The sequence below is a fragment of the Falco biarmicus genome, chromosome 11 (genome assembly GCF_023638135.1).
Source record: "Falco biarmicus isolate bFalBia1 chromosome 11, bFalBia1.pri, whole genome shotgun sequence".
Lineage (NCBI taxonomy): Eukaryota > Metazoa > Chordata > Aves > Falconiformes > Falconidae > Falco > Falco biarmicus.
In genome coordinates, this window is record NC_079298.1 from 5,018,837 (window position 1) to 5,042,947 (window position 24,111).

The window sequence follows — 24,111 nt, forward strand, 5'->3', positions numbered from 1 at the left end:
ACTAAAGGTCACTATAATGAAACTTTTCAATACACCCAGCTCTGATCTGCAATTAAGAGCACATGAGACACAAATACACTCTCAAGGCTCTCCTCCAAAGCTGAGTTTCACTCCAAGATTCAGAAATGCCTGGAGCTGATTACAAGACCACAGCATTATCTCAAGTGCTTTGAAAAGTCAGCATTAGCCGTCATGTTTCTTTGCTGAAGTGGCCACTTCACACAATTTCTGTGTTATCTTCTGTCAATAGATCATGTTACAAACTCTTAGCTGTCCCCCACTTGACTCTTCAAATTATCTGTTCTCATCTCTGTTCCTAATGCTTTTTCACCATCTGAAATGTGGTAAGATTGGTTTTTGTATGTTTAATAACATCCATCCTAATAAGACGACAGAGGAACGTTTCTGGGTAATACCATTACAAATGCTGTTTACAACTACGGTAGCACCCAAGCGAATAAAGATTTACATTGGAAACAACAGGAGAAAGACTCAGGCTGCAAAATTCACATCTAGAATCAGATTTCAACTTGTCATTTTAATGATGTTTTCCAAAACCATTTCATTTTAAACCCATTTCTAATATGAACATTCAGAGACCACAGAGTTAATATGAAGACGTTTTTAGGTAACACTAAATTTTACCCAAGCACAAAGCATAGCAATCCACCTCCTGCTTTCATAAAATGTGAAAGTGTCTACATAAACACACTATACAGCATCTGCGCAGATTTTAAAATAGCATTCCTCCTTCACTCATCTGCTGAAAGCCTTGTATCACTAAGAACATGGTTCCTTTTCTTAACTGTTTTTTAAACAACTTACCAGGTTTAACAGCATGTCCACGCAACTGGGGTTGCAGTAGCATTTGCAACATTGCTGGATTGTTAAAACTTTTCATAATCTGCACTGGATTCGGCTCTGGAAGCAAGCCTTTTCTGTTGTTCCTCATCTCCAATTAGAGAGATACAAAAATGTTAGAATCCAGAGAAAACAAGGGATACATTCAAATCCCTCAAACTTGTGTGACAATGACACACAGAACTCATTTTCCACAGAAAAACCAACTCCTTCCCTGTTTCCTGCTCTTTTCCCTGTTCATTTTCCCTCAAATGAGATACCTAACAAACTAGGCCCCCCCAGAACTTCAAGCATATTATTTTTCCTGAGACACATTTATTTTTATCCCATAAGCCAAGACAGAGTTATCAATAAAGTATATGAAAGGCACTGTTAACATGAACACCACACACTGTTTTATAATAGTGCCAGTCATCTCTTTTATGAAGACATGGGCTAGAGCTAACCAAAGTAATGAAACTGTTCTGCTTCTACATTTAAGACAGCATCATGTTAACACTTATCACATCCAATTTTCTAGGAAATAACTTGCTAAGACATGTGGGTGTAAAAATCTCTCTTCTATATTGAGCATGAAATTAAACTATTTCTCTTACCTTGAAATTTACCTCAAAATTGACTAATTCTTGCCTGTTTTAAACCAAGTTTAGCTTGCCAAATGACTCTATTTCCCATTACTTTATTTTTTTTCAACTGGAACAATTTATCTTACAGAAAATTAAATTTACAAAAATCCCAGAGCTATGTAAAGTGTAATTTTGTGATATCCTACAGCTGTATTTTACCCTTCCTCCTTGCAGGATATGGCCATTCTTTGCCTAGGAAAGAGACTTAATTGGGCTGACTAGATTTAAAAAATAATTAAAAAAAAAGCTAATGCTTCCAAAAGCTTGGCTCCTTTTCCTAATGCAAAGCAGCTGAATGCCTCTGACCCAATTCAGGTGTATCAAACTCATTCTGAAAACAGATTTGCAAGTATCTTACCATCCTTTGTGCTGCTATAAGTGCTGCTAACGTGCTTCTGCCTGGTGCTCCTGGAGCACAGTATGACACCTGGATTCTCTTTCCTTTGATAGTCATGCCATCAGTGACTTCATGTACTTTCTCAGCCTGCTCTGCAGTTTCATACTCAACCACAGCAAAGTCACCAATGCAACTGTCTTCATCCTGAGCAAACTGAAACAACATTTCACAGCACACTGAAAAAACATACAGAATTTCAGGAACTGCTTTGCGGCACTCTCACCTATCCATGATAAAACACCTCACAAGCAGCTGACACCCTATGTCAACGCCTACCCAAATCAGTATGTTTCTTTCTCAGATGTACTAGATATAAGTTGAATATCATAACTTCATATGATATTTGGCACACATACTCTTACCAACTTGAAATACCACCTTCATGTCAATCTAATCTCGGAGAACCTGAACTATGAAATGTATTTAACAATTATTTTCAGAATAAAAAAGGAATGAGAAGGAAATTGTACATACAGGTGTATGCCACTATAATCTTTAATTTGCATGAGGATAAGAATTACAAATTCATTATTGTTCAGTTTTTAAGCCTACAATAATAAAGATGTCATTCATCAGACTGTGTGGTAGCTGTTGAAATATATAATGATGCAAATTCCACTGATATATACTGTCTTTTAGGAGAATATGAAGTGTGCGGTTGTATTTAATGCCAAGAGAAGATGCCAGACTGATTAATCAAGCAGACTGGAAACAGGCTTACATGGAAAACAATGCTCTGTTCCTTTGTTTCCGGAGTTTTTATAGCAGAATGAGCAGATTTAAATCAAACAAAAAAAGAGGGCGAGAAGGGAGGGAATAAAGCTTAGGCAAAAATCTCCAGTCCCAAAATGAACAGAAATGATATACTGAAACTAGCTCTTATGTGGAACAGAGGAAATCTCTAGATTTCACTGGATAAAAATAACCTATTCACAACTATTAGGTCCCACAAACTTACATTAAAAATTGCAATAGAAATCTCAAAGATTTTGAAGAAAAAGAAGGTGGTCAGATCTTTAATGCCACTGTTAAAAGACTGGCCTCTGGGAAGAGCTCTGAAGAACACACATATTTTGATATATAAATACACACACACATATATATATATATGCTATGTATATATATGTGTGTGTGTGTGTGCCTATGGGAGAAACACTGTATTTTATTTTGACATCAGTTTAGCTGTACTGGTAAAGACCTGAAGTACTTGTGAAAAGAATGGTTTGCAGCTATGGCACATATTGCAGTTTCATGCACAGTTAAAAACTCCCTTTACATGGGGAAAGTACAGCTGCCAGTGTTCTCACAAACAGATCAGTATTTTTAAACTTCCCAAGTAAACAGGTACAGAAGAAAAGCCCTCTGTTCCTATCTAGGTAACAGTGGAGACTTCCTTGTGACAATTTAAAGTTGACATAAGAAACGAATGAGCTTTTCTGGTTCGTTTTATTAAGCAAAGGATGAAATATATTCCTATAAGTCCTAGGAAAAGTCATTTTTCTAAGACCCATGTATAAGTATTTGGCTTCAGCTTTTCCTGACACAACATTTCTATTGTAAATAGAGGAGACATCAAAATGGTTAAAAAAAAATGGTACCTTTGGAATAAAATGAAATAAACCAGAGTTTATTTAATGAGTTAATCTAAGATAAAAGATCATATTTACATGATGAAATACTGTGTCAGAGTTACCAGCAGAACTAGGCCATGAAAGCAGCACTGAACAGCTACATTAAAAGGAGCCACGCCAGGAGACGCGCAGAATAGTTTAAAGTGACCCTACCAGGGGGACAATCTAAATGCAGGAGTGGTGTGAAGGCTGGACTGGCCAAGACCAGGAAAAGGAAGGAAGACAGTGGCAGTAGTCACCAAGATGTAAAATAACAAGAGTGAATGAATGTTTTAGTGGTTTTTCTAAAACATGTTCACTCTTCCAGAAGTTTTCCAGACAAAGGCACTTCTCCTAGTTGTTCTCTATTGAAATTCCCTCCACACCGATGTTTCTGCTACCCTGTCCTCTCCTTGTTTCCTCTTATGTCTCTGCCCATCATTTCACACCTCCTTGCTTTTTTCCACACTTTTTGGGGTCTTCTTCCTCCTCCTTTCTTTGTACTTAATTTTTAGGTCACCTCTCTCATAAAACCATAATTAATTAGCACTATTGTGATGAGAATTCATCCACCACCTTCCCTTTTTCATCTACCAAATTTGAACTACTTGTTTACCTACCTCCACCCTCATATCTTCCCTCTCTGGAGGGCTCTGCTTCCCCCGTTAGCTCATGAGGTTCACCTCTATCACTACGTCTGCAAACTAGCACCTCTGCTGCCTCTCCCCGCCACCTCTCGAGGCAGAGCCTCCCTTACCAGTCAGCACCTGCTGGATGCCCAGTGGAAACAAGGCGTGACTGAGAACAAATCACACGTTTATTCTCTGAGAATCACCGAGAATGAACTGTAAGTTACAATAAGTAAACCTATTTTTCTTCTATTATCATACTTCTATGGTCTACCTAATTAGTCTGTTACACAGTGTGCTTATTCAAGTGATAGGTAATATAAGAATGTGTCAAGAATGTTTTCTTGGATATATTTTTGTCTGGGTGCCTATTTCCCAATTCAAAATCATACTGTCCGATTCCTGTATTTTACAGAAATGTATTTAGTGCCATTTACTGATATAATACATACACAGATGCTCCTCACTTACACCAGGTGTGACCCATGTATCATTATGATTTAAGAAGGAAGGTAAAGCTCATTCTTAAGTGCCTCTAACTGCACTGTAGAATACTGTTAGTGAAAACCATCTTTATCAAAGCTTGTTACTCTTTGAACTTCAGAATTTTTGAAGGATGTTGAAAAATTGCTGGGGGAGCCGATAACAGCCTCCAGATTATCTGACAGCTGGAAAAAAACCCTGAAGTAAAAGACTTTAAAAGATCAATCTGTTTAGCTAATTAAATAAAGACTGAACAAGTGACTTGATTAAAGCACTTAATACCTTCTTACAGGAAGAAAATGGTAGGGAGCAAAGGCTCCTCTATTTAGTCATCAGTGAGGTAAAGCTGAAGGCAGATACATTCAACTGAGAAAGACAGAACTGCAAAATAACAAAGGAAGGGCAGTTTCTGTAAAGAGTTTCTTCCAATTTATGCATCTCCTAGTGTATTTGGATCAGGGAAGTACAAGGATGTACTTTAACTAACTACAAATCACTGGGGCTTGAAAAGAGCACTAGCGAAATTGTGATGGCCTGCAGGTGGTCAGACTAGACAGCCTGATGGACCTTCTGGTCTTAAGATACTGGGGATCTCTGGTTACTTATCCCTGAAGCTAATCCCTGAGCAGCCTTCCAAGACACTTAAGAAGAAAAGCCCAACTAACTCAAATCATACCCAACTATGTGACTATGTAGAAAGCTTTCTTTCTACTGTCTGTTTATGCTATGTTGTTCTGCATCACTTCTACAAGCAACATTTTAATCATGGTCTAGTATCTCACAAGCCATGAAGATGAGTAGGAAACCTTTATACTTGCAGAGACTTCTGCACCTGCAAGCTTTCCAAAAGGCTTGTATCACTGTCAAGCCCAGCAACTATGAGATCCCAAGCCTACATCTTCTTCAGTCAGGGAAAAAAACACATTAGATACTTGCAGAGATTTCCTAAATATATTAATTATATATTCTCCTTCATCTAAACTGTTGCACTTGTGGTATTCATATACTATACCTTTCCTTACTGAGCAATAAAACCATGAGCAACATTTACTTTATAAGTTCTCTAAAGTATTTCTAAAATTAGTTTCAATAAAATACATGAGGAGGGGATGTCTTACAAACATCTTATTGGTGCTTCATGGGTGTGGTGTCCTGCAGAATTCCCAGGTAACATAGACCAATCACTGCAAATCCGTATCAATAAATTATTTGTACCACATCATGTATCACAATGCAGATGCATAATCATTTACTACTTAACGTAAAAATAAAAGTATAAACAAGCAGTGAACCATGCAAATACAGAGCTACTTAAATCAGACCTTGATCTTACAGAAGATACAAATTCAACATACCTGACAGAACACAGGTTTATACTTCAGTGAGAAAGCTTGGATCAGTTCTTTTGAATCAGCATAGTCTTTTTGAAATTTATCTACACAAAGGCACTTAGAGTGAATAAGATTTGTGGTCAGCAGGTTCACATCCATCCACTGTGCAAAGAGAGTGCTCTCATCTAACTGTTTCCCCAGAAGTTCCAGTCTTGCCTTTGCAGCAGAGTCCTTCTTCATATATTCCACAAAGCCATAACCCTTTGAATGGCCAGTAACTTCGTTATAGACCAGAAAACACCTCTCGACATTCCCATACGCACGAACAAGTTCTTCAAACTCTTCCAACGTAAATGAAATGGGCAAATTAGTAATGCACAGCAAAGCATCTGTTGGTTGCAGCTGCACGGATATTTCTTTTCCCCGGAGAGAATACTGGTGAAATTTCTGAATTGCATTTTGAGCTTGCTCTCCATTTAACAGAGTAACGAACGCTGTAAGAGACCAAAACAAGTTGTATCACCTACCACAGCTCCTCTCCAGCTACAGAGGTAATTACTATACCTCTCCCTCCCCCTAAAACCCACCAATGTAAGTCACAGGAAGAATAAGACTTTGCGATGTACCCTGAAGATGCAATGGATAGATGGATATGCTGTAATACATATTTTACAATCTAGCATTATCAACTGGACGTCATGAGTAATTAACTCCAAAAGTGATTACAGAAACACAGATACATACAACCTAACTACCTGTAATACAACAAAAAAACTGTATTTGGGAAACAAAAAGAAACTAAATTTTCTACTGAAGTCAACACATTCCTGATTATACTGATTATCTTTGACAACAGCATCAATAAATTCTCACTTCAGGGTTCCTGGACCTTTTTTGGGTTTTCAGTCCATAATGCATTTCACACAATCAGAGGCATACCCTGGATGCGGTCGGCAGGCACCTCTAGAGGTCATCTTGAATAACCTCCTCCTCAAGCAGGGCTACCCAGAGCCGGCTGCACAGGACATCATCCAGGTGGGATCTTAATATCTCAAAGGATGGAGACTCCACCCTCTCTGAAACCTGTAACAGTTCTTGCTGACCCTGTCGTGGTTTAACCCTGCTCGTAATTAAGTACCACACAGCCGCCCCCTCACTCCCCACTCACCCAGAAGGATGGGGAGGAGAATTGGAATGTAAAACTCGAGGGTTGTGATAAGAACAACTTAATAATGAAAACAGAATAAAAATTAAGAGAACAATAACAATAATAATAATAATGATGATGACAATATCACTTATAATGAAAAGGGGGCTGGGGGAGTGCAGGTAAGAATAAAATCCAAAGACAAAAAAAGAAGGAAAACAAGTGATGCAAAATACAGATGCTCACCACCTGCTGACTGATGTTCAGCCAGTCCCCAAGCAAAAAATGGCAGGTCCCAGCCAACCCTGGTCCTGGTTTCAGCTGGGATGGAGTTAGTTTTCTTCTTAGCAGCTGGTGCAGTGCTGTGTTTCGGATTTGGTGTGAGAACAATGTTGATAGCACACTGATATTTTCAGTTGTTGCTGGGTAAAGTTTATACTAAGTTAAGGACTTTTTGGTTTCTTGGGCCCAGCCAGCAAGACGGCTGGAGTGGCACGGGAAACTGGGAGGGGACACAGCCAGGACAGCTGGCCCAGACTAGCCAAAGGGGTATTCCATACCGTATGACATCACGCTGAGTATATAAACTCTGGGGGAAGGAGGAGGAAGGAGAGGACATTTGGCATTATAGTGTTTGTCTTCCCGAGTACCTGTTAGGAGTGATGGAGCCCGGCTTTCCTGGGGATGGCTAAACACCTACCTGCCCATGGGAAGTGGTGAATGAATTCCTTGCTTTGCTTATGCGTGTGGCTTTTGCTTTACCTATTAAAACTGTTCTTATCTCAACCTTTGAGTTTTACATTCCTTTCTGACTCTCACCCCCGATCCCTCTGGGTGAGGGGGAGCAAGCAAGCGGCTGCGTGGTGCTTGGTTGCCGGCCGGGGTTAAACCACAACACACCCCCAAGTTTATGTACCAAGCAGGACTTCCCATGATATGGAACCTCCCTTTGGCTAGTTTGGGCCAGCTGTCCTGGCTGTGTCCCCCTCCCAATATTTTCTGCCCCTCCAGCCCTCTTGCTGGCAAGGCTTGAGAAACTGAAAAGTCCTTGACTTAGTATAAACGTTACCCAGCAACAACTAAAAACAGCAGTGCGCTATCAACATTGTTCTCGCCAGAGCCACACCACAGCACCGCATTAGCTACCAAGAAGGAAATTAACTTTATCCCAGCTGAAACCAGGACACCCTCACAGTGAAAAAGTGTTTCCTGGTGTTCAGAGGGAAACTCCTGTGGTTCAGCTGGCACCTGTTGCCTCATACCCTGTGAACTAAAGAGGATGCAACAGTCTGTAGCGAACCACACAGGTCCGTGTGTTTTCTTCCAGCGCCCAACTGAAGGGCAAGGCACAGGGCAGTGCCAGGCAAACACGCTGGCTCATTTCAGGGACCGACAGACAACTGTCTTGCACTTCACACAACACTGCCAGCCACTCCTGGATGGACGGCTGGGCAGCGGGACACGTCTTCAACGCCAAAGTTGTGAAAGATCACCTTCCAGAAAACTCCACAAACTTCTTTCTTCCAGAATAGCCTTCAAACCCACAAATCTCAGCAAGTACCACCCAAACTCTTCAACAGAGAGCAGAGCATAGGACGTGCTGCTTTTAACTCTCTTTTAACCTTTGCTGAGCTGCTGTTCTTTCACATCCTACAGCTAATTTATTTGCTTCCCCAGCACTACCAACTCTCGTTTTCCATTTCATTTTTATTCTTTGTTTAGTTGTGTCTTCTCATTTGACCACTGGAAAAGCGGGATCACATGGATGCAGCACCAACTCCAGGCACCAGCCTTGGTGATGTCACAGACACATCACAGTGGGGACTGCTCGTGGTTGGCCACCTCACCAAGGGGTCGGTGACACGGCTGCCCCACCTCAGGGCTGTGCTGGCTCAGACCGCCAGACAAGGCAGGTGAGCAACAGCTGCGAGGAGCAGGCACCGAGGGGAGGGCAAGGGGGCTGGGGCTGACCACAGGAATGGAGCGTGACTTCTCTTTTTTTCTCCTGGGAATTACAGCCAGACTCTTGGAAAAGGACACAACAAGAGCACGGCTCCTGTCCCTTCTCAGCTCATCACTCAGCGTGAGAGTTCTCAGCGTTCTACAGGACAGATAAGACAGTCCTGGCTTCTACCCCATCCTGGTTTTTGTGGGAGCCTCCCGACACCATAGGCAAAGGTAGCTTCACAACCCTCTCCCCCGCGTAGCCCAGGACTGGCCACCAGCCCCGGGGATGTCCCGTCCCCTCCATGCCACAGCAGGCAGAACAGCAGCAATGGCCCATGTCATGGTGGCTAAGGGACAGCCTTGGTCCAGGGCAGGTGCTGCCTGGCTGTCTGGGATTCATATGATAGACAGCCTTGGCACAAGGCTGGCCCGGTTCCAGGCAGGGAAGCGAGGGCTGCTCATGGTGATAGAGAGTGGCTGCCGAGGTCCTTGCTTCTCCTGTCCTTGACAGCCACACCCTGGACATGAGCACAAACACACAATAGCACATTCCTGTGGTCTCCCACCTTCTCACTCAGGGAGAGAGCTCTCAACACTGCAAAGGACAGATAAGACAGCCCTGCCCCTCTACACCATCCCGGACTTGCAGAGAGCCCCCCAAAAACATGGGCAAAGGGAGCTCCACAAAATTCTCCCCTAGGGAGCTGAGGGCTGGGACACAAGGCCCTGGCCCAGGACTGGTGGTGTCAGGGTGATGTCACAGGGGGCCAACTGCTTATGCTGGTCAACCGACAGTTGTGCCACCCCCCTTATCTCTACCCCATCCAGGTACCACAGGAAGATCAAAGGTGCCCACTACCATGGATAAAGGCAGCATCAGAAGACCCACCTTATACGTACACCGTCATCATCCAGCAGCCACCAAGAAGGTGCCCACAGCCATGGGCAAAAATAGGGCTACAGCACCCACCCTGCCTGTATGCCCCCCTGCTCCCACGGGCAGCTCAAAGGCACCTGCAGCCGGGGACAAAGGGACCTCCGCAGCAGCCAGCACCTCTCTACCATGTCCGGGTCCCACAGGAAAACAGAACCAACATGCAGCCGTGGAGAAGCGGACCCCTGCAACACGCACGCTGTCTGCACCGTGTCTTCGTCCCACAGCCAACAAGAAGGTGCCCGCAGCCATGGGCAAAACGAGGGCTACAGCACCCACCCTGCCTGTATGCCCCCCTGCTCCCACGGGCAGCTCAAAGGCACCCGCAGCCGGGGACAAAGGGACCTCCGCAGCAGCCAGCACCTCTCTACCATGTCCGGGTCCCACAGGAAAACAGAACCAACATGCAGCCGTGGAGAAGCGGACCCCGGCAACACGCACGCTGTCTGCACCGTGTCTTCATCCCACAGCCAACAAGAAGGTGCCCGCAGCCATGGGCAAAACGAGGGCTACAGCACCCACCCTGCCTGTATGCCCCCCTGCTCCCACGGGCAGCTCAAAGGCACCCGCAGCCGGGGACAAAGGGACCTCCGCAGCAGCCAGCACCTCTCTACCATGTCCGGGTCCCACAGGAAAACAGAACCAACATGCAGCCGTGGAGAAGCGGACCCCTGCAACACGCACACTGTCTGCACCGTGTCTTCGTCCCACAGCCAACAAGAAGGTGCCCGCAGCCATGGGCAAAACGAGGGCTACAGCACCCACCCTGCCTGTATGCCCCCCTGCTCCCATGGGCAGCTCAAAGGCACCTGCAGCCGGGGACAAAGGGACCTCCGCAGCAGCCAGCACCTCTCTACCATGTCCGGATCCCACAGGAAAACAGAACCAACATGCAGCCGTGGAGAAGCGGACCCCTGCAACACGCACGCTGTCTGCACCGTGTCTTCGTCCCACAGCCAACAAGAAGGTGCCCGCAGCCATGGGCAAAACGAGGGCTACAGCACCCACCCTGCCTGTATGCCCCCCTGCTCCCACGGGCAGCTCAAAGGCACCCGCAGCCGGGGACAAAGGGACCTCCGCAGCAGCCAGCACCTCTCTACCATGTCCGGGTCCCACAGGAAAACAGAACCAACATGCAGCCGTGGAGAAGCGGACCCCTGCAACACGCACGCTGTCTGCACCGTGTCTTCGTCCCACAGCCAACAAGAAGGTGCCCGCAGCCATGGGCAAAACGAGGGCTACAGCACCCACCCTGCCTGTATGCCCCCCTGCTCCCATGGGCAGCTCAAAAGTGCCCACACCTACGGACAATGGGAGCACCACAAAACCTGCTGCATCTGTACCCTGTCATCCTACAGACAGCCAGAAATTGCCCACGGCCATGGGCAAAGGCAGAGCTCGAGCACCCACTGTATCCTCACCACATACAGCTCCCACAGGCAGCTCAAAGGGGCCCGCAGCCGAGGACAAAGGGAGAGCTGCAAAACCCAGTGTTTCTCTACTCCATCCAGCTCCCACAGGCAGCTCGAAAAGTGGCTGCAGCCATGGACAACGGGACCACCAAAACAACCATGGTATTTGTACCCCGCTCTCATCCAACAGCCAACAGGGAGGTGCCCACAGCCATGGGCAAAGAGGGCGCCGCACCACCTACCCGACTGACACCCTTTCCAGTTCCCACAGGCAGCTCAAAGGTGCCTGCAGGACTGGACATCGGAGCTGTGCAGCACCCACCATGCCTCTCTACCATGTCATGGTCCCACAAGCAGCTGGAAGGAACATGATGCCACAGACAAGGGGACCTCTGCAACAGCCACGGTAGCTGTACCCTGTCATCATCCAACAGGCAGCAAGAAGTATACGCAAGAGCAAATGTAGTTCTAGCTTTAATCATTCTTCTCTTATTCCTTCCAAGTATTTTCAGATACTTGTCTTTATACTGAACAGAGGCATTCATTCTCAGTGTTCAGCAGTACCTCATAGACAAGCTGGCCTTATTCCAACTTCAATACATTTTTAAGATAATTGGACAGTAAAGTACAAAGTTTTGCTCCTTAAGAGGCAGGTGCCAAGAAACACCATTATCTTCACGGAATCCTGACAGAATTCTGTTACATACACCGCTTTAGTATTTTTCCTGAAAACCAAGGTTGCCTGAGGAGATGGTCCAGGCTGCAGGACCTATGGCAATTTGGAAGGACAGCAACACACAGAGAATTATTTGTCCATTTCTGTACCTCACAAGCACTAGGAATTCGTCAATTCCCTATTTAGGGGATTAAGTTGTAAATGAAGGAGTGGACCAAAGTAATTCAGGACATTTCCTTCAAAGACTTAAGTATTCCTTTAATAAACCGCTACTGGCTTCATTACCCAACACAAATACATCTGGAGCTAGGTTCATCTTCCTCCAATCCTGTCATAGGCACATGTTGTTTGTCCTAAGAGACGTCTCAGGACTAGTTTTTCAAAGGGAATCAGACAGTTGAGGTTAGCTTTGTCCCAGAGAGTCGCTCCCTAAGGGAACACATGAGAGAGATACCATAGTGGGATGACCTACTGCTGGCTGGTATCAGTAAGGCTTCCAACTTTCCATTGGCTTCAGTAGAAGGTGACAATCTATGCAGCTAAAAAACATCCCAGAGGGACAGTCAAGCTGTATGACAGCAGAGAATTTGATGACTTCACACACTGCAGATGATCTTCCTCACTAGTTTCACCACACAACTGAAATGGTTGACACTGGCAGATTTGAAGTTCTTACCTGTTCTTTTATTTCTGTCCACATAACAGTACTTGATTTCATAATCTTTAAATAAGTCATGGATTTCCTAAAAGAGAAAGAAACGTCAGATGAGTAATTCACCAGAGCAAATAAGGCCAGAAATTAATAAAAAAAAAAAAAAAAAGCAAAACACAACCAAGAATGTTTCAAATAAACAGAAAATTTGACCATAGAAACACTATCAAATATTTGTTTTTAAAAGAGTCGGTTACAATACTGCAGCAATGTTTTTATCTCATGTAAAAAATAGGCTTACTGGATTTGATTATTTTACTTCTCATTATATAAAGTCACGTAAGCACAACAGGGTGTCCTGTTGACTGTCTTTTGACAAAGATGAGTAACATCACAGTTCATAAAGTAGCAAAACCCCTACAATTTCTCCAAAGGACTGCCAACATATTTAAAATAACATACAGACAAGAAGTACTGGCAACATCACATCATGCAGTTTACTGAGGGCAATGCTGTCATAAAACACAACAGTTGCTTTAGTTGCCTGTAAATGCTTTAAAATATTCTCAGTCTTTTAATAATGAATATTCTGTCAACCAGAAGATAATCGTGCACAGAACACCCCCTGGAAAGTATCCTCTATCAACTATGCACAGACGGTCAACGAAGAATCAATCCCAAGCATTACTTACTCGCGCTAATTCACAGGGAGACAGCAGGGGTGTGGGAGGGGTGGGGTAGGAGCAAGCCTAAGAGGTTTGTACCCATTTGCTATAGCTATTCCCAGTAAGAGCAAGGTGTATGCACATGCCCCACAAAACCATGAACGATTATCAGTTCAGTGGTGAGAATACAAAGATGAACTTTAATCATCCCCAAGAGGAAACCATGAGTAGCAACCTGTGTACATGTATTCTTTCAGTTGGATCAATCTCATACACAACAGCAAAAGACCATTTGAATAAGCAAAATAATCAACCAGCTTTCTCTGAAAGTTTAATTGCAGACAATTGCCAGTAGCCCAGCCTACTTGCCACTTTGTTAATTCGATATATATAGTCTAAAGGTTAATTGGGTTCTCTGTGACTGGTATCAGGTGTATACCTTTTAGTCAAGTGAGCACCAATCTCTAGTTCCACTAGTTAACAGCTGTCAAATACTACATTAATAAAATATGGCAGCGTTTCTCAAGCTACCAGACATCCTCTATCAGATGTGATAAGGATGTGGTTTCTAAAAAGCTAAATATGCCAGGCACAATTCAAAGATTTGAGCCAGGTAGGCGACTGGACATCTCTTTGACATAAATTAGATGGTAGTTTCTTGTCAGTCATGAGAGACCGGGAAGACACCTTCTGCACAGTTTTGTACAGCTCAGCTGTATTGTGCCACTGAAAACTCCAAAGAAGTTATTTCTGTCCCACTTAGAAAAAGAGGGATATATTTACCTTTTTTATTTCTTGCATGATTTTACAAGAAAAACACTGGAAATTTTATATGATCACTAAGTAGCAGGCAATACTATTTCAAACTGCTCTGAACACTCTTTTGAAAGTCATCTGTGAATCACATGATTTCACATGATTTCCCATTAACTGTTTGAAACTTTAATTGAAAGAGAAAATAGATAGTACTGAGCATATTTTTGTGAGGTAATTATAAGGTCTCATGTGAAAAATGATGAGGACATAAGAAAGATTTAAAATGAAAACCTAAATTAAGTAATTTTAGTAAAGATTTTAACACCAGCTTCCACAGGTTGTTGCAAACACTGCCAAGTTTTTGTGCAACAGGATCTTGCTGGAAGGTGCTTATTCTTGTGCTCCCATGGTCCCTGTGGCAGGGCCGAGACCTTACCTGCAGAGCTGGGTTTGTGTAGTATTGCAGTGAAAGCATTTGTCACGTAAAGACCATTCTGGATAATTTACAAAAATAAAACACACCATGACGACCCTTAAGCAAATGTATACTCCTTCAAACTAAACAGATAAGTAAATATGCGCGTACATTAGACTAAGACTCTTCATAGTATTTTCAGAATTACTAAGACAGCTTTTGAACTCAGGCACTTCTCCAAACTTTACCTTCAACATCTTGCAACACTTGGTTGTTAGAAAAGAACCAACACTATTACCATTTTAATGTTGTTAACAGTTTCTGTTCCCCACAGCTCAGAGCAGAACCGTCAGGGAAAGCAATAAGAACACTTTTATCTGCTCCTCCTAACCAGGTTCGGCTGCGCACCACCAAACATCGTGCACCACCAGCACTGAACGCAAACACAGTTGGTCCCTTTGGTGTAAGCAGTTAGCCGGTACTTGGGCCAGGAAGGAGTGTTTACTCTAGGAAGAGAAATGGGTCATCCAAGTCAGGTATATTCTCTGGTGCGAACCTATCAACTTGCAAGGAATGTAAGCAGAGGGCTGTTTCCCTGAGCACAGCAGAAACAGCCAGCCACAGGTCGTTCCCGGTTCCTGACCTTCCAATTGCCTGCCCCCCCCCAGCCCAGCCATGCCAGCCCTCTCCTCACATCAGGGCCTACCGCCACCACCACACGCACCCACAGAGAAGCCGTTAGCCCCTACCCACACTCTGTGGCAGGAAAACCTTTTGCCCTCCCCAGGTTAGCCTTACCATGGCATCACCTTGTGCTGGGCAGCCATGCAAGAACGGCAAAGCAAGAGCTCACCATTTCTTATCCCATGAGGTTTAGCAATGCGGTAGTACTAAACCCAGCGATGGCACCACACACAAGCACTGGTTGCCATCCCCAGTGCCACCACTTTGCCCATGCTCACAATATTCACATTCAAACCATCTGTTGACCAAGCCTGGCCACTGTTAGCATTTTTTCCACATAACGTTCATGAAGTTGCTTCTCCTAAAGGATTGTTTTCCTCTTTTATAATAGAATGAATCTATTAGTCTATAAACAAGTGACCAACAATCACCACAATAATCACGATTTAACTGCATCATACAAAGTCTAAACATAATGGCAACATCCACTAACGTGCTGGAGGTCTAGATGGCATGAGTGTCACACTGAACATCGGGCTAGATGATAGTATTTCGACAACAAAAGTTTTGAGCAGTTATAAAGCTATCTGGCAGACACAGAGCAGTCACAGATCCCATAAAGTTTCTAACACAACCACTGTTTATAGTGGGGTCTGTCTTGGCCCTTAATTATTGCACTCCTAGGATCAACTCAGAGCCGGCTCCTGAATCAGACCTAAAACTAGCACCAACTCTCGGGCACCGACGTGCGTTTGCACCCCAGCAAAACAGAGCAGAGCCCATGCCAGGCAGCTCCTGGGGATGTGTCCCTGGACAGAGCAAGGATGATATGTACTGCAGAAAGGGAGAGGAGGAGAGAAAAACAGAGAAGAGAGCTTGCTCAGAGTAACAGCAGTTGCATAAACATGCAGGCCATACCAGCGGCTGTAACTAAACATCTTGGAACAGGAAATGTACAGCCCCTTAAACTTTCAGAGTTCTTAAAAGCAGGCTTCAAAGCTAGTTAATCTTAGCATCAGTAAAAATTAAAATCCTAACCAGAAAACAGTCAGTTCACCCTTGAAAATTTGCAGAAAAACCAAAACCAAATGCATTAAAAGGAGTTTAAGAGAAACCACTAATGAATACAGGCTAAATATACCTTAAAAATGCATTATTTACTACTGTAAGAAACATGGTCTTGAAAGACTTCAGTTCTTGTCCTGTCCTGTCTTGGGTAGAAAAACTGGCAACATGATATTCTACCACATACGATCAATATGAAATCTGCATCTCTCAAATGGAAAGAATGCTTTCCTCAGAGAGGATCCGTCTTGATGCTTTATTACCTACACCGTTTAAAACGCAAACAAGGAAGGGAGCTACTAACAGGCACATTTGCCCTATTTAGCAAATTAGTAAAGCTCAGATTTTACTTCCAATAAAATCAGCTTTTCATACCCAGGATCTCACAGTGCAAGAATATGCAAGAAATACTCAGCCACCACCTGGAACAGTATACTACACGTGTAACACCTCCAGCACCCTAAACCCAAGCGTTTTTCTCTCTCTAGATGTAACACTGATTTGTGTTGTTCTGGCAACAAAAATATTTAACAATTATAACAGTGCCTGGCCAGATTTCTACAGTAAGCTTTAGTGGTGGTTCCAATATAAACACTGTACAAGCCCGGTCTATAACTTGGCTCTCAGTCAGTAGCTGAAGGCCTCAACTTGACACACATATTCTTGAAATGGGAATCAATTATGTCTTAAGCAGCTGAGCTAAGTAACATGTTTGGCTAACCAAGAAGTTTTAAATCATCTCGTAACTAAAAAAGACTTTGTTTTCATTTGTAGAGACAGAGCAGGAAAGAGGAGGAGTTCCTGAGAAAAAGAGAGCAAGAAAGAGGAGGAAAAAAGGAGGGAGGGCGGGAGGGAGGCAAAAAAGTAGTCTGCTATGGGGAAAGAAAAAAGGGGGGGGGGGGAGGTAGTAAGAAAGAGAACATTAGCACAGTTTAAAATTATAATCTTTTACTGAGGGAAAATCCTGGAGCCTCTGTTGGACAATGAGAAGTGGAGGACACAGCGCCAATGACAGGGCTAGATACCAAAGCACAAGGTGTGATGCACAGTGCAATTCTAAACACCTCCTGTCTGCTAATGACCACAGAGGTAGGAGGTCCTCAAATTTTCACCAACAGCGCATCGACTGCAGATAAATCTTCCCTTGCTTCTAAAGAGCAAAATCTCAGACAAAGATTGGGCTCACCATACTGTATAGTATGTTCTCTCCTCTGACATGTTCAGGGTTTTTTTCAATGTTGCATTAAAGAAAGTTCTTAGATGAGCAACAGCTGTAGGATCAGGTCTAAGATGTTTAGCAGATGTTTACCTGCCCAGGACTCCAGGAACAGTGAGCCCTGAGATGTGCCCTAAAGCTGTTTGCTCAGCACATTCCCTCTTCACTTCCACGAACAGTCACAAACTATGAAAGTTGCAACAAAATCATGCCTGTAATTTTAGGCCACAAACTGCTTCTGGTGCAAACCTTTTTGTTTGAGAACTGACTCCCACTTTTGTAAGATCATACCCTCCAAAGATCTTTATTAAAGGAATGTAAGAAAACGTTAAGAGAGAAGAACAACAGTTTCTCAGTAAACTTATGACGGACATGGAAGGAAAAACATATTTCTCTGATCTTCCAGAGACATATTAGTGTGTTGATAAGAGGAACACTATGAGACTGCAAATTAATTTCATCATCCTGGGTATTCTGGGTGGTATGCAAGCTAAATGAAAGATGAAAAAGACATAGAAGAGGTAACACGAGAGAGCAAGAACACAAAGCAAAAGAAAAGCAAGAAAGAAAATAAAAAAAACCCCACGTACATCCTAAGGCATGGAAGCTACTCACTATCCAACAAGTATGCCTTTCATGTTCAGTCAGCGTGACAGGGGACTAACTAAAACACAAAGGCCCCTTCTACTTAAACGTCAGGCATACAACAGCCTGGGAGAGAGTACTTCCTCAAATCATCGCAGCTCATTAAAGGCTTTCGATCAAAAAGGAACAAGGAAAAATTGGGGCTAATCCAGCAAGAAAGAAGGGAAGGAAAAAAAACCCAAACCCAACCAACCACTCCACCAGAAACAGCATCACGCTAAGCAGTGATTTGTCTTTTGATCAGGAACAGACACCAGTGAAAAAAACTGGGTAGGCACATCAGGTCCCAAAACACAAGATAAATCCCCATCCTGGGTGGACTGCACCAGTTCCTTATCAACACCTAAAAATATTTCATCTTTCTTTAGACTCCATCATACCAAAGAAGAACTACAGGGTATTAAAATAATTAATCAGCCCTACTTTACTTCATGTCCTACATCAAAGTAGAACATTCCCTCTACAACATTTATTTTCTAGCCTCGGGCGTTAAAGAAGAAAAGCAGGAATGTGAACGTAATATGGTGGCATTTGAAAATAATAAAGCACAGGAAAAAACTGCTTGGAAGCAAGTGCATCTCTCACAGAAACTCACGCCTTAACTGCAAAGGAGGGAATCAAAAAGTGAATAGCCCTTGCTGGTCAGCTAAGCTTCGCAGTGAAGAGTGGAGATTTTGCTACACATCTCAGTAAAGATTAGCAGGAAAGATAACCCAAGGTCTGTTCTTCCCAACAGCAACTCCATGGGATACAAACTGGTATGCCAGGGTACCAGACTGCTGGCTACGTCACAGTAATGAGCCACTGCTCCTATGGAAGTTAATCAGACATAAATAAGGAACCCCTAGGAGTGAAAAAACAGGGCCTTGGGGGAAATCAAAACCACTTCTTGTGATCCACTGAGGTAATTACACAAACCAAAACAAGCAGAAGCTGACTTGCTAAACAGGAAGTTTTATTTTGCTGGAGCTGAAGCAAGGTACAACTTCAGTTACATTCTGGTCATCCTGAAGTCCTTAGCATCTCTTTACCAGTAAAGAAGAGAAGTTACCATCATTTCCCTCCCTCTCTCCGCCCAGAGCTGTCCTTTTGCCTCCCAGAGCATTCAGAGCAGTTTCAGGGTAATTCCAAGGTCCTTCAATTTGTGATGCATGCCTTTCAACACTGCACTTTCAACATCATATGTGATTGTGTTCCTTGCTGTTGAAATGGATTAATTGATTCATCAGCAATGACAGTTCAGGGAGATGCACACACAAGGCAATCGCAAGAGATGTCCAACCAAGAGACTGACAATTCATTGCCGAGCGCTGACCAGAATAAAACGAACAACTACAACCGAGCTTAGCTTTAAGTCTCTTTGCAAAGATTCTCAATACAAACATCAGCCTTGCCACAACACTGCAGCAGAGGATATTAATCTAACAAGAACACACCCGCTATCTGTTACTTTCAAAAAGACAGACACCAGTGGGACAACCTCGCCTGTCTTACTGCAAAACATCACATTATCAGTGCCCTCCCAGGATTCCTTGAATCCTTCTAATGGCCCTACACACTAACGAAGGCATAAAATTATTACTCTGGTAAGAGCAAATGACAGTTCCCCACTCTTGCAATAAGAATTGCAAGTGAGAGGAGTATGTCCGTTTCTAGGTCATTATCACACCACAGCACAGTTCAGGTACTGTGCTGGAGGAATCCGACAAGGATGAATATAGGGACCTAACTGGCAACTCTGGAAGACTTCACCATGACAGGACAGTACAAAGTCAACTGACTTGCCAACTAAACAGAAAACGGGCAATTTGCCTTCAAGAACAGCGAAGGTGCAATATAAAAATGTTTACTGCAGATCTGTCACCAAAAAATCCTTTCTCCATCGCTGCAGTGAGAGAACTGCTTGAAGAAATACTAATCCTGCAAGTATGTATTTGCAGAAAGAATCTTTGTGATGTAATTTTGACTTAATTTGTTCCCCTTCGGATTTCCTTCATATTGAGACTCAATGAGAAAAAGCTTGTCAATGCTGACTTTCTTGGGTGCTACAGACTGCACAGTGCTTTTTATTCCGACCGTCCTTCCTCTTGAAAGCAGGCTCTGGATTTCCTCAGGAACACCGATGTTGCCAAATGCGTTTAGAGAGAACGCCACTTGCCAAGATTCAAATGTGGGCAACCTCTGACCCTTAACAATACCCACCCAGCACCTAAAGTGCTGAACACTTCGGACACTTAAAGATCCCTGTTTGGTTTCTAAGACTACAAACCTCTGGTAACGTTTCATGGCTAAGGCACATCTCTTCTATGGCCTTAATTTATTATTATTTTTTTTTAACTTCAGTTTCACACAGGTGGAACTCCAAAGGTAACAGAAGATTACAATAATAAAGAAAACAACCTGTTAATATGTAGCTACAACTGGCAGAGGAAAATGCTTGTTACCTAATTTCACCTAACAAAAATTGGGAGTTTTGTTCTCATTTTGAAGATGATGAGCCTTCTGACAAAATTGAGTATCTCCAGCAATCTGTATCCGGAGAAGAGCAGTTTCTCACTTGGAAACTATTTTGGTGAATCTTGGTCTCACTCTTCACTTAACAACAAATGATAGCAAACTCAGCACCCCAATGATTAGAGATGAATATTTACATTTATGAAAACCTGTTCTAGAAGACTTTGCTGCATTTTAACATTTAATGTACAACTCTTTCCTCATGGTGAATAAACTGACCAGACCAGCAATAGTTTATCTGATTTTACTTGGCTAACCGATCACTTCAAGAAGGAAACAGCAGACAAAGCACCTCTGCGTGGTGTTTACCAAGAGTGTTAATTTGAAATAACTAATGTTAAATTTGGTGGTAATTTTTGGAAATGCGTGACAGCCAAATACACAGGTATACTTCACATGCCTGACCACAAACATACTTCTCCTTTCCAAAACTGCTCCAGGACAGAAACTTTCTCTGTACACCACAACTATTCTGCCTTTACACGCCGTCACCAATAGCTCAACAACGTTAACAAATGTAAATGACATTTTTTGAAACGGTATTTCAGGACCTGTACATGGTGGTACTGTTCTATCCTATTAAGAGGTGAACATCAGGACCTTACATACGGAGAAAAAGGCATCTAAACGCTACTTCTAAGGTATCAAAACAAAATGGCAAACTTCCAAAATATTACGTGGCTGCCAAATCGGACCTTCACACTACTATTTCCCTGTAGCATTCTTTGTCTGACCAGGCAACGCCAAGCCTGATGGCTTCCATATGGGTGAAACGTGCTTTTAAGCAGCACACATGTGAATTCATGAAGTACCTGCTGCATGCAACAGGAGCAAGTTAACACAACTGTTCTGAGTGTCAGACAAAGTGATCCTGTTCCAGCTATCCGCAGAAAGCATCCTGTGTTACACCAGTAAGCCCTCTCTGTCAGCACAGTCACGTGTGATAGCTTCTTGAAGAGACGATGAGGATTAGCAGGTTTTTCCAAGTTGTGAGTTTACTATTGGATTAGGTTATTAGGTTGCTATACACAGAGGTGAGGCTCTACACGTAAAACATCGTGCAGGACCACAGCAAAGCTGCCGTATCTAAAGCTCTACCTATAATCACACTACAAGCAACAGACCGAAAGGTGCCAGGTATACGAGAACAAAATATGAAGTGCTGCGGCGAGCAAGCTCGGTACTCTGGATCAAATTACACTGATCGCTGAAAGATTCTCTCCAAAATGAATGGTCCCTTTCTGCCGGAGTTATGGAGAAAATGATAGTCTACACGTGTGCACTTACCCGCAGGTAGCAAACTTGCCTGTGCTTTAGGGAGAGAAGGGAAGAGACACAAGGAGCGGTTTAGAACAAAAGCTGTAATTACTTATTTTTTTATACTTGTGCATCAAGTTGAGTATTTGGATCTGGTAAAGATCCGGTAAGTGACTGGGCTACCAAATCACCTCAGAGACTGACTCATGCATTAGTTCACGAGTTCGCCGATCTTCTGCTATGAATAGCGGTAATTTGAGCGGAATTTTCCTAAACCACCACCAGATTGCAGAAAACCACTTTCACTGAATACACGCTGCTCACCTCCGGGAAAAAAAAATGCCTTTTAGCTTTGTTTTTACACAGAAACGGGCTGTAAAGGCGCCTTACCTGTTCGGCGAGGGCAGGCGCGCAGGTGCCCCCGCGCCAGTAACGGCCCGCGCCGGCCGTCGCCTCCCCTCAGGGGCCGCCACACGGGCGCTACCCCGCGCCGCCGCCCAGGGAACCGGGGCTGCCCCGGGACCGCAGCTGCTCCCTCACTCCCGGGCCCGGCCCGGCTCCCGCAGGCGGGCGGGTAACGGCGGGCGGGCACCCCCGCGGCGCCCTGCCCTGCCAGGCGTCGCGCCCCGCGGCTGAGGGCGACGGTTCCCGCCCGGGGGAGGCCAGGCTGCAGCCGCTCTCCGCAGGCACCGCGGCCGCGGGCGGTAACAAAGCCCATCTGCCACAGGAGGCGTCGGGAGAAGCCCGAGCCGAGCCGCGGGGGGCAGGAAGGAAGGAAGGGGGGGAGGGAGAAGGGTGCGAAGCTGCAGCCCGCGGAATCCCTGAGGACGAGGGCTAACGGCGGGCCGCCCCGCACCTCCCTCAGGCCGGCCCCGCGGAGCGGCTCCCCCGCAGCAGCCGGCCCTGCTGCGGGCGCTTCCCCGGGCACGAGCCGCCTGAGGCGCCGGCGGGAGCGCGCCACGCCGCCGGCCGGCTGAGGGGAGGCGGCGGCCGTACCTGGCTGCTGCTCTCGGCCGGCAGGTTCCTCAGCAGGATCTTACGCCTGTTGCCCAGCTCCCGGCGGGTGCTCGCCAGGCGCCTCGCCACCTCCTCGGGGCCCAGCGGCGGCGGCCGAACCCCCCGCGACGACTCCGCGGGCAGCTCCGCACCGCGCTCGGCTGCTGCCGCCATCTTGCAGAGCGCCCGGGCGAGCGGGGGGAGCCGCGGGGCACGGCCCGGCCCGCCGGCGGGGCGCCGAGAACCACGCCAGGCCCCGCCGCCCGCTCCCCGCCCCCGGCCCGCCCCCCGCTCCCCGGCCCTGCTGGGGCAGCCGGGACCCGCGCAGCCCGCGCTGACGAGCCCGGCGGGGGGCAGCCCGCGGGGAGGGGCCGCAGCCCACTCTGAGGAGAGAAGGGCGGGGCGGGGGCGGAGCTCGGCGCTGCCCTTCCCGCCCCCGGCCCGCCGCCTCCTCGGGGCGCGTGGGGATGCGCGGGAGCAGCGGGGCCGCGGTAACGCGCCTGCGGAAGGACTGCGCGCTCTCGAGGAGAGCCTGGGCTGCGTTATGAGGGAAGCGACCCCAGGAGCCATCATGGCAGAGGCGCCTCGCAGAGGCCAAGGCCTGGGCAGCGGCCCTCTCCCCTCACCCGGCACGGCCCTGTCCCCTCCCGCCATCACCACCCTCCTTAGGTACAAGTTCACCCAGAGCCACTGAAACGCAGGATGACAACAAAATAAAGCAGGTCTGGACTGAACCCAAACGCTCCATCCAAGGTTAGCAGGCACGACGGGCCGAGATGATCTTGTTCTAATTTTATTCTCCATCGGAAACATACCAAACAAATCACAAAGCCTCCAAATGGGTAAACCAAGGCCTGCCCTCGCGGCAGGAGTCACCCTCCTTCTACATATTTTCCCTTCTACAAAGCATCCATCCATAAAAAATATTTCACTCTGTTAGTCAGCACTTACTTTAAAAAAATATAACAGATTGTTCTCCTGGAAAACTCATTTCCCCTTACCATAGTTACTTGCAATGTCACTTACAACACAGAAAATTTAGCTCTTGCTGTTTGTCAGCACTGCTATAAATGAATGAAGAAGAATTTAAATATTCGTATCCGGTTTTAGATATAAGGCTGACCACAAAGAACAAGCAAAAGAGAATCCAAATCTGAAAAACAGTAGTCTTAAAAAGGAAATGGGAAACACGC

The 24,111-nt window shown here is 45.2% G+C and overlaps 1 protein-coding gene across 8 annotated transcripts in view; it reads right to left on the reverse strand.

The window, feature by feature from the left end:
* Nucleotides 1–23,543, reverse strand: part of RAVER2 (ribonucleoprotein, PTB binding 2) — a 39,285-nt gene extending 15,742 nt beyond the window's left edge. For 4 of the 8 annotated variants that reach the window (XM_056355697.1, XM_056355696.1, XM_056355698.1 and 1 more), the window contains exons 1-5: nt 22,919–23,289; nt 12,730–12,796; nt 5,962–6,431; nt 1,846–2,037; nt 826–952 (exon numbers count right to left, since the gene is read on the reverse strand). In XM_056355697.1, the coding sequence (XP_056211672.1) occupies nt 826–952; nt 1,846–2,037; nt 5,962–6,431; nt 12,730–12,796; nt 22,919–23,092 (1,030 nt within the window). In that variant the 5' untranslated portion in view covers nt 23,093–23,289. Of the gene's footprint in view, nt 1–825; nt 953–1,845; nt 2,038–5,961; nt 6,432–12,729; nt 12,797–22,918 lie in introns of all 8 variants that reach the window. The other 4 variants (XM_056355699.1, XM_056355700.1, XM_056355701.1 and 1 more) reach the window with 3 other exon arrangements.
* Nucleotides 23,544–24,111: the final 568 nt, after the last annotated feature.